This window comes from Tetrao urogallus (genome assembly GCF_951394365.1).
Source record: "Tetrao urogallus genome assembly, chromosome: 1".
Classification (NCBI taxonomy): domain Eukaryota; kingdom Metazoa; phylum Chordata; class Aves; order Galliformes; family Phasianidae; genus Tetrao; species Tetrao urogallus.
Window position 1 is genome coordinate 112,402,375 of NC_136813.1, and position 17,586 is coordinate 112,419,960.

Here is a 17,586-nt window from a genome sequence, read left to right on the forward strand (position 1 = left end):
TGAACTTTCTTGTATTCAGCACTCTCATTGTCTTGACTTCTGTTGCTTGCTTCTTTGCTTCCTGTCCCAGCACCACAAGGGAGAAATATCTCAAGGATATAGAAATAATAACCATCGTCATCATCATAAATCCTCCTGCATTTGGCTCTTCTCACAGCAGGCACCTCTTCCTTCATCTGGAAACTCACTGTTAGTACAATAGGAGCCCGGATGAAAACTCTAAGAACCTCTGAAAAGTGGCTGGCTTCCTTCCACTCCATCTTATTTGTCCTAGCCAGCTTCAGCTATCCAACCTCTTGACATCCTCAGAAAACTCCTAAATGTACTGAATGGCGTTTGGGAAAGGCTGACAGGAAATGGAGCAGTCAGGCTTAGGACTGCACTGAACAGTCTACATGGATTGCTATCTATCTATAGGATACTTGGCCGTTCCTAAGTTCCCCTGAAGTCTTTCTTTTTTTCTTTTTTTCTGAAGTGCTGAGCTATTTTCATCACCATCTATGTTCGTGGCTGCGGCTTTTCTTACTGCCTTTGGGAGTCTGATCCACACACTGATGTATTTTTAGCTACACTGCTAATTATTATTTTCGTGAGTATAGTGTTTCGTTATTCATTAAAGCTGGGGTGATGTTTTAGTCATTTCTCAGCAGAACAAGTGTGAATTCAGTAAGTAAGTAAAGTAGGATCCCTGAGTTGGGATTAAGACTTGTAGGAAGAATGGTCTGGTAAGAAAGAACAGTATGAGAGGTGGGAGTTATTGATTTATAAAGGAATGTTACTAAGAAAGCAGAAGCAGGCTGTTCTCAGCATGGTCAAGAAGCAAGGGGCTGACTGAAACTCTGGGAAGGAACTCTTTAGCTTACCAAATGAATAAGCTGTCAGAGAAGCCCAGAGAATCATCTTTGGGGGAAATGAATGAATACTGGTAAGAGGTGCTGATCTTACAGAGTTGGTTACATATGAACAATATCAGCCCTGCTGCAGTGCACAGAGAGGGCTGAGAGGACCCTGGAGAGCATCTAACTGGCCTTCAATGCTTTCTATTTGCTCTTCATTCTGTGACAAAGCTGGGCACTCTGTGTGTGCTGGCTCTTCCTGAAAGACTGAACACACACTTTCCTGATGTTAGACAGTCTACACGCTTATGCCATTGCTTTCTGCCTGTCTTTGCACTGGCTCATGAGAGAAGAAACCTCACAGGTTCTGCTCATGATGAAAACCCACTTCTCATAACACATCCACAGCAGAACAAAAGTAGAAGGAGCTTGTTCTGTTTCCTGAGTGAAGAATGGAAAAAAAACAAAAAAAAAAAAAAAAAAAAAAAAAAAAAAAAAACAAACAAAAAAAAAAACAAAAAAACAAAAACAAAACCAGAAGATTTTAGGACCAAGATATTTAAAGCCATTTGAAGCTCTCTTATAAAATCTACTTAATGATGGGATGTCCAGAAGAGCAAGACAGAAGAGCTCATCTACAGCAGGAAGCTTAGGGGAAGCTCTGAGAGACTTTTTACATATGTCTGTGGGCATACTAGCCCTTATGAGAGGCAGATCCAAACACTTAGGCTTTTTTCCCAACATCTATTCAACATGTTCCTTTTGGCTGAAGATCTTTACAACATTAACTCAACAGTGTCCACAAAGGGTCTATCTCAGCATGCACTGCAGGCTTGCCTCCCCCTCTTCCTTTTTCAATAGAGTTGTGTACAGTAGAGGAGCAAAGTAGGAAACAAAATGGCTTGAAGCCACATGTGCATTTCCCAGAGCTCAGTGCCAGTCTCTGGAATAAGTGATTAAGCCCTAAGGCTGCTCTGTGTCACGTTTTCTGCCTGTGGCCCCCAAGGAAAGTTCCCATCAAAGCCTTGTCTGCGCTCTGGTGACAACCCTGCCTGAAGGACAGGAGAGGGGTAAGGACAGCATTAAGCCGTGGGCACTCTGCCACCAGGAGTGACAGCTGCAATCAAGGGTTTGATTCTTCAGCTTTATGCACCCTGGAAAGTATTAAAGTAACACAAATGGTGCATGGTCTCAGTCAGTCAAGCCCCAAATACTTGAGTGAAAGAAGCTGTGTCATACAGGTCCCCTCTGGAGGCCTTTTCAGGTTCTGACAGACTCTCATCCCTCCTTTCAGGATGTTCTTATCCTACATTGACAGAAGGGAATAGATAAGAGCAAAGCTTAAATATTGCACAATACTTTGTCTTGCTACAACACCATGCATTTGAGACTCTCACAGCACTACAAATGCTAACTCAATTAGGATCAGAGTCCTTTTGGAACACAGCAATGTCATCTTTCCCAAGCAGTTTGGAGTAGAGGATCACAAAGGACTTATAAATATTATCTCAGGTGAAAATTACATTGAAATCAATAGAATTACACCCCGCTTTAGCCACCCAATGTTGCATTTGGCTTTGAATTTCCAATGAGATCTCAGTGCAACTGTCTGTTAGTGAGCTGTACAAACTTTGGGCTAGGAGGAATAGAGAGATACGGTCCAGGTCTTCTCACACTTTTCTGTGTCAGCAATATCTAAGAGCTGATAGTGGGCCCAAGGACCCATTCTCCTCTATGATATTTCAAGAGTAAGTTTTATTCTTTCCATCCTCACTTCAACTAAGATGAGGGTAAGTAGGGAGGAGATACACATCTCCCTCCTTTCTCTGCTTGTATTTAAACACATAAAAGGAGTGAAAAGAAAAAAAGTAGGCCAAGGATAATTTCACAGAAGATTTCCTTTAAGGTCTCTGGTATCCAAGACATGCTGTTGGTTGGAAAAATTCAGATCCATAAGAGGTGGCCATGTCTTATCCATTACTTGTAGTGAGTCCATATGCATACTGTAGTGAGAGCCCTATTTGCTCCATTGCAGAAAATCTGTGGAGCAACCATGAGCACCAATGATACCACTGAAGTAAGGGTGGGTGGAGAGAAAGGCCGGGGCAAGCCAGAAACAAAAAAATGCATCTGTGTGGATGAAGAAAATCCCAAATTAACATGAAGAGCCACAACACAAATCAGTAAATGCAGGTGCTGTGAAAATCAGAGCCAGCATTCAACACTGCCATCCAGATACAAAGCTAACTGCAGTCTTAGTGGAACTAGGCCTGATGTTAGTAGGGTTAGGCAACACTGCAGAGCAAGAAGCTGAGCCAGCAGATCTAATCGTGGCTGGTTAGGAAAGGCAGGGCCACCAGGAGCCACTGAACCCTTCAAAACTTTAAGCCAAGTAAACAAGCTGCACCTGTAAGGAGACGGAATCTGTATCAATAGCCTTTGTTATGAATTCCTCCTCTTTAAGGATACAAGGTCACAATACATGCACTGTTCAGCTCTGCAGAGAGATTGTGGCATTGGTCTCTCTGAAACAGAAGCTGAAAAAGTAGTGAGAGATGCTTCAGAATGATCTGGTTTAGAGCATTTTTCAAGTAATGTAGAAGACCTGCAAGTCTGGTTGTTTGGGCTTTGCTGGAAGTAGCTCTGATGATTAAAGAGGTTATTTTCTGCTCCCTGTGGAGCAGGAAGGTGTTGGCTGAAGGTGGTCCCATGGCTCAGGCTCACTTTTGGGAGATTAGAAAAACAGAAGAAAAAAGTCTGACTGGGTAGATAATGAATGGTAAGAAAAGCAATATTGACTGTCCTTGCCAGATCCTGATCAAGAATCTTGGTTGTGACTTCCTTCGGTCTGCCACTAATTTCAGTGGGATGCAGCACCCCTGTGCCACCCATCATGGCTGTGGGCACAGGAAGCAGGTGTAGAGTATTACCCTATCAATAGCTGAAGTTGAGGACGAGAGAGACCTTTTCTTCTTTGGGCTGGTCCTAGGTATAAAGCAGTGTGGGATGCAATGTGTTATAGAAGCATCATCTCGCAGAACAGTTTACTGTAGAGCAGTGTGGGGAAGGCAAGGGAGGCTATTGCACAGTCAAAGAGTTTTCCTCACTGAAGACTTGGTTGATGTGAACACAGTTAATGAAGTGAGCATGGCTGATGGGGGTGGTCTGTGCTGAGTGAAGTGGCTTGGTTCTGACAAGGTTTTACTTCTTCTTCTCCTTTCCTTTTCTCCTCCCAATTTAATTCTTTTGTACTTTCCAGTCCTACACTCTCATTTCTTTCTCCCCCTCCCTCTCAAGCTCTGACATGGCACTGCCCTAGCCTTCTCTCTTACCAGATCAGCCCTGTGCAGAGCCCCTTCTTTTCACTGTGGGCTTCATCTCCACAACTTCCTTGCTCAACCAGACAGTGGCAAGGCCTGGGGCTGTGCTGGGAGGGGAGCTTACTGCTGCATTGGCAGAGCCCACCCTCTGAGCATATTCCCAAGTCACGGGAATTAATACGCTCTTTGCTTTCTCTAATTGCTTATGATGTTTGTTTGACTTTAACAAACCTGTGAATGCTTTCTCAGATGGTAATTGCCCCCATTTTCAATGATGTAAATTAAAATAATAATAGTAAAAATAATAAATACAGCCCCATGCTTATCATCAAGCAGGGAGGGAGCTACTTGATGCTCTACTCTCTCTCTTCACAAGGTTGAGTGATTAGTTTTAAGAGTTACTGTCATAGGTACCAGAAGTCTAAGACTAATAAGCAGATTAAGAAGAAGGTTTAGGGATTGGATGGTCTTGGGGCTTGAGCCTTTCATTGTCATTCTGCTGGCTAGAAAAACCCTGGGCAAATTAGCAAGGAGAAATATTGTGTGCAAAACTAGTAATAGGGCCTCAGCCTGGTTGCTCCTGCTCTGTAGGTGCCAGCACAAAATGCCTCATAATTCCTTGGTGCAACCTAGTAAAGGTCAAGTGAACCTCAGAGACCAGCAGTGGAAGGATTTGTGGTATCCCTGCCTGCAGTTTGCTTGGGTTGGGGAGAAGCAGGGACACTTCCCTTCAGCAGAGCTTGATGCAGACCTGTGGTCGCACAGAGGGGATGAATAAGAGCTGCAGGATACAAGCTACTGCTTCATGTAAAGGTGTTACTTTAAAAGGTTTTGTGCCTTGACCTGAACACCTGCTGGCTGGCTCCTTCTGGAGCAACACAGGTATTTCTTTCCAAAAAGAAGACTAGGCACAGCTGGTAGCATGGCATGTGCCAAGATCCAACCTAGAACAAGAGCATAGATGCTGATTATGGCAAGCACTCAAAGCCTTCAATATAGTCCACACAGACCTTGTGTTCTCAGGTACCCTCACACACATAAGCCCTCAGGGTAAGCATACATCCTTGACATCCTGTAAAAGCATCATTTTGGTGGGCTGTAGCACCAAAGTATAATTTGGGCACATGGAGCTGAAAGATGAGTGAAGGCATCTTGTGCTCTGTGGCCACGGCAGCAAACCCAAGTAGTATTTCCCACAGACCCAAGTGCTATTTCTCACAGACTTCCCAAAGCCATTCTGCTCCAAAAAGTCTGAGTGTTGGACATTGGGCACTTTGCATCAGCTTCAGGTATGAGGCTTTTCCTTTGCTGACCCAGCCTGCAAAGGCAGTGTAGGCATTTATGGTGCCTTTCTCACTTTAAACACTGGAACTATGGGGAGATCAAGTAGTAGATGACACCAAAGTGGAAAGTATAGTGGATTTATTGAGAAGGCACACTGAAAATACTTACATAGATTTAGTTTAGGTAATTTTCTACCTCACTTCTCAGTCACCATACACAAGTGTATAACATCCATCTATTGCCTGCCTATCATAAGCCTGTTCCATTTCAGGTATCATAAAACAGAGGGGAAAATTCACATCTGTGAGAGAATCTCATAGGGAAAATAATGGAAACCTAATAATTGCTCAAGTATTAAAGCTGAAGAGCTGACGCCCTGCTGGTTATACTCTGGGGAACCATCTTGCATAGCCTCTGGAGACACAAACTAACCTTTTCTCTTTCTGGGGTGTTTTGCCACCATCACCATTGCCAGCCTGGGAATAAAAGGAACTCTGTTTGTTTCCTCGACTTGCAGACAGGTTGTGCTAAGAGGTGCCATCCCATATCCAGGTGTCTTCACACCATTTAACTGGGTTAAAAAAGAAAGCTGTTCTCTGTGCTAAATTGCTTCCTCACTTCACAAGATGTGAAAGTCTTTTCTCTCTCTCTCTCACGTGTCCATGTTTCACTCCTTCTGGGGAGACAGATGGTTTTTTGTGTTTTTTTTTTTTTTTTTTTTTTTTTTTTTTTTTTAATGCGCTCTGCTCCTTAAATGCTGTATCTGAGACAAATCAGGTCATGCAGAGCCAGGCCCACAAAAGCTTTGAGGTGACTCAATCCTGTGAAATCAGTGAGAATCAGGTGCCTAAATCTCATTGCAAATCAATTGAATGATGTCAGTCAAATATATCTTGTACAGTAGTCAAGATTAGAGCATTATGGGCTGATGTGTATCTTCCTCAGAGGGCTGACGAAGAAAGGCTGAGGGAGCTGGACAGATCCAGCCTGGGGAAGAGAAGACTCTAGGGAGATGTCATTGCAGCCTTCCAGTATTTAAAGAGAACTTACAAACTAGAGTTAGACCAGCTTTTTACACAGGCAAATAGTGTTAAGGCAAGGATGAATGGTTTTAAACTACATTTTTTCACTTAGAGGATGGTGAAGTGCGGAAAAAGGCTGCCCAGAGAGGTGGTGGATGTCTGATCCCTGCAAATGTTTAAGGGCAGGTTGGATGGGGCCCCGGGCAGCCTGAGCTGGTGGGTGAAAGTCCTGCCCACATTAGGGGCTTGGAACTGGATGGGCTTTGAGGTCCCTTCCAACCCAAGCCATTCTATAATTCACCCCACAAATACCACCAATGATTAGCTGATTCAGCACTGTTTCACCCAGTCAACTGAAGGAAAGATTTCTACATGTACCTTAGTGCATGTAATGAAAATTGTCATGAAAATTGAATTACTTAAGGTCCATATATCTTTTCACTAAATACAAGGTTGTTTTCTTTTTGTTTGTTTGTTTTTTAAAATGAGAGTAACATATTTTAGCTGGTCTTGGAGGTTAAAACATAGCTTTCTTCATTATTTGTTATATTTGATACCTCTGTAAGCTCTGGAGATGGAAGGTAGAAAAGTAGCCAGAGATTAGAAATCTTGGGGTCTTGGGTCAATGAAATTTCCACATTTTTATTACCTACAAACTAACCTCTACCCTGTCTATGTCCTAAGCATTCATTTCTCATCTACTACTCTGAGCTATGTGACAGCAAGGAAAGTCTCAGTTACAGGAACTGTCTGCCTGGGAAGGAATGTCCTAGAAAGCTGGAGGTGTGGCAGACAAGCAGATTGAGATGGTGAGAGGATCATTTTTCCAGGATTGGAAAGATGACATGGGCTATGCAGATAGAGACATAAATCCTAGCAGTATGTTTCATAAAGGGAAAGCTTTGTACATTGGCTTCAGAGGGTATGTGGGGATGGTCTAAATGAAGAAGGACGTGTTTGGCTCTTCATGTACCTATATATGAACCAGCCTTAGTATGTTCAAGTTCCATGCACATTAAGAATATCATGAATATTTCAATATTAAGTATTAGTATGAGTTTTATACATAAATTTATAGATGAAGGGGGTGCATGACTGAATAATAATACATGAAAACTTTCCTTACCAGACCTGCTTTCTTGGCTAGGGGCTCTTGAGTCTGTACAAACACTAATAATAATTGTCACTTTTATACCAGAATACTACAATATTATGACCAAGATGTCATACATGCATGGCGGATAGATAAGACAGATAGATTTCTCGTTTTCCACTGCAGTGCTTTTGAATACATCCTGGCAAGGCTGACTCACCCTTTTAGCTTTCGAAGGAAGACAAATTGCTTTCCAGGAATTTCATTGTGTACAGGTTATTTCTGAGCCACTTCCTTAATTAAACCTTATCTGTTGTGTGCGTAATCTACAGATGAAGAGCCCTCATTTCTTTTGTGAGAACAGAAGTTTACCTCCAAACAATCTGCTTCTTATCCAACCCATTGTTACACAACATGACTTACATACTAGATAGATATCGTGTCCTATCCCAGAGGTAGCTTCAGGCCAGTAGCTCAAAATAAGTCATTTCAAATGCCTAGGATGCTGCAGTGGAGAAAAACTGAAGTGGGATTCTTGAGGGCTACTAAGAGCAGTTTGAATTGACACAGTCCAACTATTAGAACATTGTTTTTATTCATGACCTTAAAACCATGTCTGACCCAGCCTCATGTTCCTTTCTTTTATATCTGAGTTGATGCTGTAAGCGCACTGTTGGAAAAACATTCTGCAATTGTGAACCTTGCAGTCTGGCAGGGACTCAAGCTGATGTCATCCCAATTGGGATAAGGGGACAATGATGTCATTGGAATAGCAGTGAGCCTTCTAGCTCTGAAATACAGTAGTTGTGGTTGTGAGGTTCCAGTCTGACATCCCAGAAGAGGAAAAGCACTCTCCCACTCCTGGTCAGGTTAAGGATGGTTGGCCAGTGAGCCCTGCATGCACCTTAATCAGAACTCTTGTGTCAGGAGAATCCATCCTGCAGCAGGAGGGAGAGAAGCTCTCGCAGAACTGCATAGCCCTGGTGACAGGGTATCTGCTGTGGAGGAAGCTGTCACCAAGATATGCAGCAAGGCTACATTTCATCACAGCTGTCCTAGTGGCAAGAGATCTTTCAAGCAGTAATTTTCACCTTTTGTCCAAGGACTGAAATTTTGCCACGTTCACTATTGGCTTGACAGGAATCTGACATATAGTACTGGATCTTTAGGATCTTGTAGTTATTTTTCCAGTTTCCCAATCATGCTGCTGTTTGAAACTGATCACAGATCTTTGTGAGTGTCAAAGCTAGGGCATGTGTTACTTGGTGCTAGAAAGGAATATCTACATCCGTGTATCTGTGTCTGTGCTGCTCTGGCTTCAGTATAACGCATATATATTCAAGCTCTCCTTAAACCAACTTGTCTACACAGAATCACAGAATCGTAGGGGTTGGAAGGGACCTCCAGAGACCATCGAGTCCAACCCCCCTGCCAAAGGAAGTTCCCTACACCAGGTCACACAAATAGGTGTCCAGGCAGGTCTTGAACATCTCCAGAGAAGGAGACTCCACAACCTCCCTGGGCAGTAGTAATGTTGCTGCAGCAACACAGGACTTAGTGGAAACTGCACAGCTTGCCTGAAGAGCAGGGTAGGTGAATTTGTGCAGAACTCTGCTCTGCTCATCTGGGTCACATTGCAACATCAGCTGTGCTGCTGCATTCAGACCAATCCTTAATCCTACACAGCTGTGTGGAGCAGCTCTTTTTCCATGATTATTTGGGGCTGCTAGATCCTTGGCCACCACCTCTACTGAAATTCACCCCTTTTTATCTGGAGAACTATCCTGCTTGGACATCAGGAGAGGGGACCTTGTCCTCATTGGTGGCCCCAGAAGGATGTGGTGGGTACTTCTTGCTTACTGGTGGCCAAATATTGGGTTTGCTGGCACTGCTTTGTTCACATGTGCATTCCCATCTGTCTCACATCAGTGTTTTCATTCTGCATGGGAACGATCCCTTACAGTCTGTTTCTCAGTGACTGATGACTGTAGCCAGTCCACTGTCACCCTCTTCACATGCACTGTTTTCCAGCACGATGTGTTGATACAGCAGTGTCTCCTCCCTTATTCCAGCTGCGGTCTTTTTGGGCGTATTTATGAACTTCTGGTTCTGGTCCTTTCCCCAGATGGCATCTCTCAGTTGCAGTGGCCCGAGGAATAGTTTCTTCTTCCCTTGCAGAAATAAACACTTGCTATCTTTCTCAGCCAGCTCATTTTCTTTCTTTTGTGACCCGAGCCAGCATTGGAAACCAGGCGCAGACAGCAAAGAGGCCAGTGCCTCTGCTTCTGAGTAGCTCTTTTGAATGCTTCCCAATGGGAATATTAATAGAACAGTGTCCTTTCATCAGTATGCAGCTGAGCTGCTACTTGCCCAAGAACAGCTAAAGTTATTGGGGTGAAGAATGGTATGACCTGTAAATTCAGTAGGATTTTACAAACTGAGCATTATCTGTCTGCAGCAGACCAGCATGAAGTATGGGCTCTGTTTTGGTCCTATTTAAGTCTTTAATGCATGGCTTAAGTCTAAAAAACAGGAGGAATGCTTGTTTTTTGTTGTTCTACCCAACAGTCAGAGAAATAGTCATAATCTGCTGAAATTGGAAACACTGATATCTATCTGTCCATTATTTTTACAATGAAACCAAGAGTGGGGAGCAGAGAAAAAGGGCTCAGAATGCTTGCAGGCAGGCCATTTGTGAGGAGGGTATGTATGTGTGTGTAATAGCTTGCATCTGTGGCAGGGCGGGTGGCAGTAATGGTCTCTGCAGGCAAATCTGAGTCAAAAAGCTATAAAGCATGAAACACTCGATGTAGCTAGAGTCACACACCTGTGAAACAAAGTTTCATTAAAAAGGAACAAAGATTTGAAGGCATAAGAGGATCTGGAAAGAATGTGGAACACCCCTGTGGGAGAGTGTTTTAAAGATGACTGGGGGAAAAAAATGGAAAATTTCAAAATGGATGGGAAAGTAAATCATGCCAGCAGTGACAGTCCAGCTAGTGCAAACCTTTCCATGCAGGCAAGTTGCTCTAGCATTGCTAGCAGAGATGATGGCAAATTCCTTTTGCCAATCCCCTGTGTCTGCCCAGCCATGAAATAAGAGCCACTGTCCTCAAACCCATAACAAATGCAATGGCTGCTTCCGAACTTGTCACCTGTTAGCAGGAGGGGAGGGTGGGAATTTCCCAATTAAAGACGAGTCTGGGCTGTGTCTGGAGTAATCTTAATTTACCTAATCATAGAATCACTCAGATTGGAAAGGACCTTAAAGATAAAGTCCACCCACAACCTAACCATACTACCCTGTTTTCTCCTCTGCCCTCCTTCCTTGTTCTTCTTCTAAGGTTGAAAAAAATGAGGACGGGGACCAAAAGATTGAGCAAGATGGCATCAAACCAGAAGATAAAGCTCATAAGGCAGCGACCAAAATCCAGGCCAGCTTCCGTGGACACATAACAAGGAAAAAGCTCAAGGGGGAGAAGAAGGCAGATGCCCCCGCATCCGAGTCTGAGGCCGCCGACAAGAAGGATGAAGGCCCTGCTGGCGGAGCGGCTGAGAACAAAGAGAGTGAGGCTTCTGCTGCCACAGAGGCCAGCGCCGCCGACAGTGCCCAGCTGGATGAGGGCAGCAAAGACAGCAGCGCGCCAGCAGAGGAGAAAAAAGGGAACGGAGCCGCTGACACGGGCTCAGAGCAGCCAGCCCCGCAGGCTGCCACTCCTGCCGCCTCCTCGGAGGAAAAATCCGCTGCCGCCGCCGAGACGGAAAGTGCCACTAAAGCTTCCACTGATAACTCGCCATCCTTGAAGGCTGACGAAGCCCAAGACAAAGAGGAGCCTAAACAAGCCGACGTGCCTGCTGCTGACACCACTGCCACCACCACCCCTGCTGCAGAGGATGCTACTGCCAAGGCAACAGCGCAACCCCAAATGGAGACAGTGGAGAGCAGCCAAACCGAAGAGAAGACAGGTGAGTGAGCGCCTCGGTAGGGAGTGGGCCTCTCCAGAAATGGGTGCCTGCCTTGTTCTCATACAGATGGCTCCGAGACCTCTGATTCCATCACAGGAATCAGAGTGAGACTTAAAGACGGAATGCCTTCGAAAGGTTTTGTGGGTGGTGGATGTGCATGCTATTCCTTAACACCCTCTCTTCTGCTTCCCAATATCTTTGGAAAAACTGCATCTCCTCTTGAGGCTCTTGTTCCTCTAGGTAGGTGGATGCGCCATCTAGCCCTTTTCTACATGGTGGCGAGAGAGGGTCAGTCAGCTGATAATAGGATCAGGTAGGAAAGGGAAGATTAAAGGCCCTGACAGCTCAATGAATGAGGAATGGAGAGATAGAGCTGAATGCAGTCAGTCTAGGAAGTGTTTTCCAATTCTTTCTCCTAACCAAGCTGCAGATCTGTTTAACTAGTTCCCTGGGAAGAAGTCAAAAGTTTGGAGAGGCAAAAGTGAACATTTTTGACAGTAGCATATTGCTTGCAAACCATAAAGAGCAGTTACTGAATTATGATACTGAGATAGGTAGAAAACACATCAAAGACCTGAGGACGTTTTTGCTCTTGGTCTTTACTTTCTGTAAATTATCAAAGAAAAACAACATAAATAAAAGAAACAGTACATCAGAAGCAGGCACCACATGAAACTTGATCAAGAGGCAGTGCAAAGTGTAACTGACCTCCACATTCATGAGGCACTCAACTGGGATCAATAGCTTGTTGAGGAAAAAAAAGGTAGTGTACCACCTTGATTTTCATAAGTGGCCTTATATAAATGTTAGAGAGCATCTTCATCCAGACTTGCACTCACTGATGTTTTTTCCTCATTCCATTTGTTTGAATGACTTCTCTTCCAAAACGATAAATCCAATTCTACAGTTAGGCTTCCAAGCTTCATAGCTAACTCAGAGCTTCAGGTGACTGCACCCACTCAGCAAAGTGGAAAGATAAGGAAGTACTTATCCAAAAGGACAGATAAGTACTCAGAGAAGAGCTCGTGCAAAATAGTTCTGTTTTAATGTGCAGACAAGGGGAACTGCTTTGAGGAGTGTGACTCTAAGCTGAAAGTACATAACAGCAAAGGGATGCTTATTTTACTTCCTTTTATTTAAGCATTTCTAGAGATAAATCTTGAATTTGCATTCAACCATGTTGGCTCTTGGTGGTCTCCATCCCTTCTGTCTTTCACTTTATATGATGAGTTGAGTGGCAAAATAAATGGTATATGATTTGAGAAATCTAATTTGGTATGTTGCATGCTGTACTTGCATTGTATTTGTACATAAGCAAAGGTATAAACGTCACTGGTAAAAACAGTGTAATTCAGTGTTTTGGAGTCTTGTGTACACAGAATAATGAGTGCAAATTAACTTTTGGTTAAGATTTGGAGTGCCTTATTCCTAAATAAGAATAGCTATTCTGCTTTGAATTAACATCCTATTTTTATTCAGTGTAATATTCTGTAATGAATAGAGATAGGCAATTCATAGCATTAAGATATTTCACTTGCTTAATCTTACCTGTTTTCAATGGTCAGTAATCAAATAATGTTGGTTTTTGTTTTTTTTTTTTTTGTACTCAGTATTCTGAGTCATTTGCAGATATCTTCCCCATGGTCTTGTTGCCCTTAACATCATTTGAAATGATAATATTACAATCTAATACACATTTGCACATGATACTGCTGCTTATGTAAATAACTAGCCAACAGAGTAAGTTACAAAATCTACAATCAAATAAGTGTTTAAAAATGAGCTTTCAGTGATTATTTGATTGTTCAAGGCCAGTATGTGCATCTATTCAGACCCACTTAATATGCATGCAGTAATACTCAAGCTTACAAATGTTTGCAGAAAGCAAACATGGAAGGTGTGTGGCCACAGTTAAACTGATATTCTCTTTAAAATGTTAATGAATATAGATTTTTTTTTTCTAAATTCTTATTAAAGGATGGTATCAGCCTCCTAGCCACAAAGTCAAACAGCTGGGCCCCAGAGCAATGCAAGAAGGAAATGAAGAAAAAAACCCCCACAGATTAAATAGGCCTTCTTGTCTCTCTCTTTGAGGATGCTAGGTTGTGTTCTGCAACATGCTCTATAGCACAGTGTCCAGAATAGTAAGAAGCAGCTCTCTCTTCATAGCATCTTCCACAGAAGAGCATCATCACAGTATCAAAGATCCCACAGACAGAAAATATTTGATGTTAGGATGCCTGAATTCTCTTTTGCTTATCTTAATTCTGTTATTCTCTCTCATCTCTTTAAAACTCTGTTTCTCTCTCTTGGCACTTACACCTTTCATGGTCTTACAGACATGTACTGTGTCTCAACCTTTCTCCCAGTTTTCACCCAGTAAACATATCATTCACTGATGGTTGCTGGCATAACTGAACTAGTTGATTGTTCTTGGAAGAGGGAGGGCTACCAAACATCTGCCACTCTGGTACTCTGCTAGCCTGGGGACAGACCCTGTTTCAGCTTCATCAGTTCCCTTCTCCCAGAAGTTGTCCCCTTGGCTTTCAAAGGTCATCTCTTATCGTTTCTGTGATCGAAGACTGGCACAGTAGTAGAATGCAGTCTCAGGCTGCCAAAAATAAATCAAATTGGCTCCTCGCCAGCGTCATTGGTTGGCTGGTTGCCATAGCATGCTTGGCTGCTACTACTGTGAGGCATGCCGACCGTGCTACTTTTGTGCAGTCATGTTCATCTGCCTTGAATTTTACTACAGGCTGTAGATACAGGCTATGTCGTGTTATCTGTAGATATCTTCTATGGACAAACACAAGAAACAGTCAAAGAGATTTTTTTATTTTTATCAGAAGACAGGACAAAGAAGACAAGAAGAGAGGAAAAGGCTAATTAATGGATAAAGAGGACTGCATGATTTTTAAATGCTTAATATTTAATGTTTCTGGAGTGGGAGGGAGGCTGGGTGATTCTTCATACAATCCTCTAATTCCCCTGACAGACCTCAACCCTTTTTGTTATTCAGTTCCATGTACTCGACCTGTATATTGGTAGTGGCTTAGGAAATGACTTCAACCAATTGTCCTGCATCCATTATTAGTTGTTCTCATATCATGGGCATTCTGAATTGTAAAGTAGGGCAGTTCCTAAGCAATCCTCAGTGAATCGTCTCTGAGAAAAGTAGGAAGATTCCAATCTGAGGACACTAGGAAATGAGTCACTGGGCTTTGTTCAGTGGCAATGCAGGACTGAAGTAAGAAAGACATCTTTCTGTTCTCTTCATGACTAGTGGATGACTTGCATGTCAGAAAGGTATTCTCTTACTTGAGCTTTCTTGCCAATACTTATTTTTGTTGACTTTCTAGTTATGATACCACTTTTGCCCCTTTAATGTTGGAATTATGCTTAGAGAAATTGCCTTGAATGACAATCTACTCAACAGGTCAAAATTCAAAAGTGACTGGAAGGAATTTATACCTTACATATGGATGGAGAGGTGAGATATTAAATCTAGGGTGCACTAACTTAAATGTGGAGAGTGTCCATCAGAGTCATTGGAAAGAATCTACGTTAATACAGCTTTGAAGTGAGATCAGCATCCAGCACAGCAAATTATAGAAGGGATACTGTGGGCCTTATGAGGAGAAGAGGTGAATATCACACAATGTTAGATTCTCTTTGTAATTTACCAGGTTTTCAAGGCTCATCTCCAAACTTGGCTAGCTCTCACTTCAAAAGCATTCTCAAGTTGTCAGGTAAGGATACAACAAAGCCCAGAAATGTGAAAGAGTAAATTGTGCCTAAGGAAACAAATTGGTCTTCTTTTGTTGAGCAGTGAAGATTGCTTTCTCCTGCTTGATGAAATAGCTTTACAATGGGGTAGTTTCACGGCTGAAATGAAAAATCAGCCAGATGTCAATTGTCCTGCATGCGTGCAAGCCCACAGTTCTCCCTGGGGCCCCGTACCCTGCAAGCAAGGAACACAGGGAGGCACCATGTTCACTTCCTCAGAGGCAGCAAGTCCCTGCAGATCCTTTTTCATGGTTTATAGCTGAATAAGTTCTTTGTTTATTGCTCAATCAGTGTATTGATTGAAGGACAATAGTTGCTGCATCCAGAGAGTGCTGGCTGTATAAAGATTTGGAAGGGAAGACTGTCCATTGTCATGTAGGAGCTAGAGAGTACAGCCTGCGCTATGCAAGAGGATTGCAGTTGTATAACTGGAATTTTAGTCTTGGCTTGTGGGTAGCTGGCAGGAGACAGAACAACCTCACTGACATTCCTGTTTCACTGGAGCTTATCTCCACTGCTACACCTGGCAGCTGAGGAACACAATGCAAATGCACTAGTCCTCCCATGAGCACCCCAGAGGGAACAACTCTAAGCAAGCATACCAGAATTTTCCTGTCTGTAGTATTACTCAAGCAAAAAAGTAAGAATATAAATGCAATTTAGGTTACCTGCACCATGGTTCAGGGTGACAAAGTATGTGCCTAGCCCTCAGCTGCTCTGAAAATTTTAATCTTTGCATTGTGCCTAGGTGGATATGTGGATTGCAGTCCCTGTGAGGAGCAGAGTTTTTCAGACAACCAGAAACTTGTAATAGATGCAGATTTTCTTCTCTGTTGCAGAGTGAAATATTATCTCTGGTGCCATGTATGTGTTAAATTTGCCATTTTTAAATGAGATACTGCTTGCCCGGTATACATGTAGGCAGTATAAAAGACCTGACCATTTTTAATGAAATTCTAGGTGGCATTAAGCATATTTACTGATACCATGTGGGATGATTCTGGAAAATGCCTCCCAAGGAAAGCAAATTAATCACTGGTTTAGGCCAGGGAGGCCTCAGTTAGAAAGAGTGGTTAACTGGTTTATTTTGTGAAGGATGGAAATTATAGGAAAGATGACACCTTTTAATGCTGAGAACCACAGCTGTTGCAGTATCAGGTGAGCCACTCCTCACTGATCATGGCAAACTGCATGGCTTTCCTGTCCATGGGGAGGTTGTAAATAACAGCCTCACTATTGTTTGAATCTATATAGCATTCTCACAAATGGACAAAGTCTTGGACATGTATAGTACTAAACTTTCTAGGTGATGCATACAGTGAGGTTTGCTGAGAGCATTATACTCCTACAGACCTCTATAGGAAAGAGCTCTTGCAAGCAGTACATGCAGATGGAGTTGAAGGCAGTACATACTGATGTCATGTGTATTGCGTAGTGGTCACTCACACTAACACGGGTCTCTACAGCCAAAGTCCATGGTTAAACTGCCTAGGTCATGCTTTCAGTCACTATGTCCTTGTTACAGTGCCTTCTGCAGTGACCTGCTACAGGCCATCTTCAGAAAATGCTCCAAAATCCCCACATGGAAGGAATCCCCTCTGCCATAAATGGTAGCTAAATTTTTAGTGTAGGAAGTTTGAAATAGCAGACTCTTGGACAGAGCAGACAGACAATGAAATTTAAATGGCAGCTGTTTGCTGTAGCTCCCAGCTGTGCTCTGCAGCACCACCAGTGTCATCTCTTTGCACTGGGATCAAGTAGGCTGAACTTTGCAGACAGATATAAGCTTGCAGAGTATCAGCTGGGATTTACAGATCCAAGAAGCGTCACTCTAGAGGTAGCAGTACTGACTCAGTGGTATAGATGACTGCAGAAAGAAATGGGACTGGGAAGGTTCAGCAGGTCAGAGGGATCAGATTAGTTCAACATTCCTTGAGTGCTGCATAATAGGTGCATTAATACTGGATTACCAGTGGCAGTTCAGCGATCGCTTCCAATCTCTGCAGCAGCTCCATGGAGCCTAGCAGGGTGAAGTTATAGAATAACTGCAGAGGGACATAAAAGCTGCCAATACAAGTCAGACCTAACATTCATTTACTGTACTTCTCCTGCTGTGGCCAGCACCAAATGCTGCTATAGGCTCTCTACAGCTAGGACCCATCCCTGTCCTCTGCCACTTAGAATTTAACACCTAAAGCGTGATGTATCATCTCTTTCGATACTAATTATAACTAGGGCTTTATGTGGCGTATATAAAAATACACAATATCTGATTAACT

General features: G+C 43.0%; 1 protein-coding gene across 1 annotated transcript in view; it reads left to right on the forward strand.

Moving 5' to 3' along the window:
- GAP43 (growth associated protein 43) overlaps nucleotides 1-17,586 on the forward strand; it is a gene marked incomplete at both ends in the record, with an annotated part of 52,995 nt that overhangs the window by 18,476 nt on the left and 16,933 nt on the right. Inside the window, one exon of the mRNA XM_079540978.1 lies at nucleotides 10,900-11,521. Within this exon, the coding sequence (XP_079397104.1) occupies nucleotides 10,900-11,521 (622 nt within the window). The remainder of the gene's footprint in view (nucleotides 1-10,899; nucleotides 11,522-17,586) is intronic.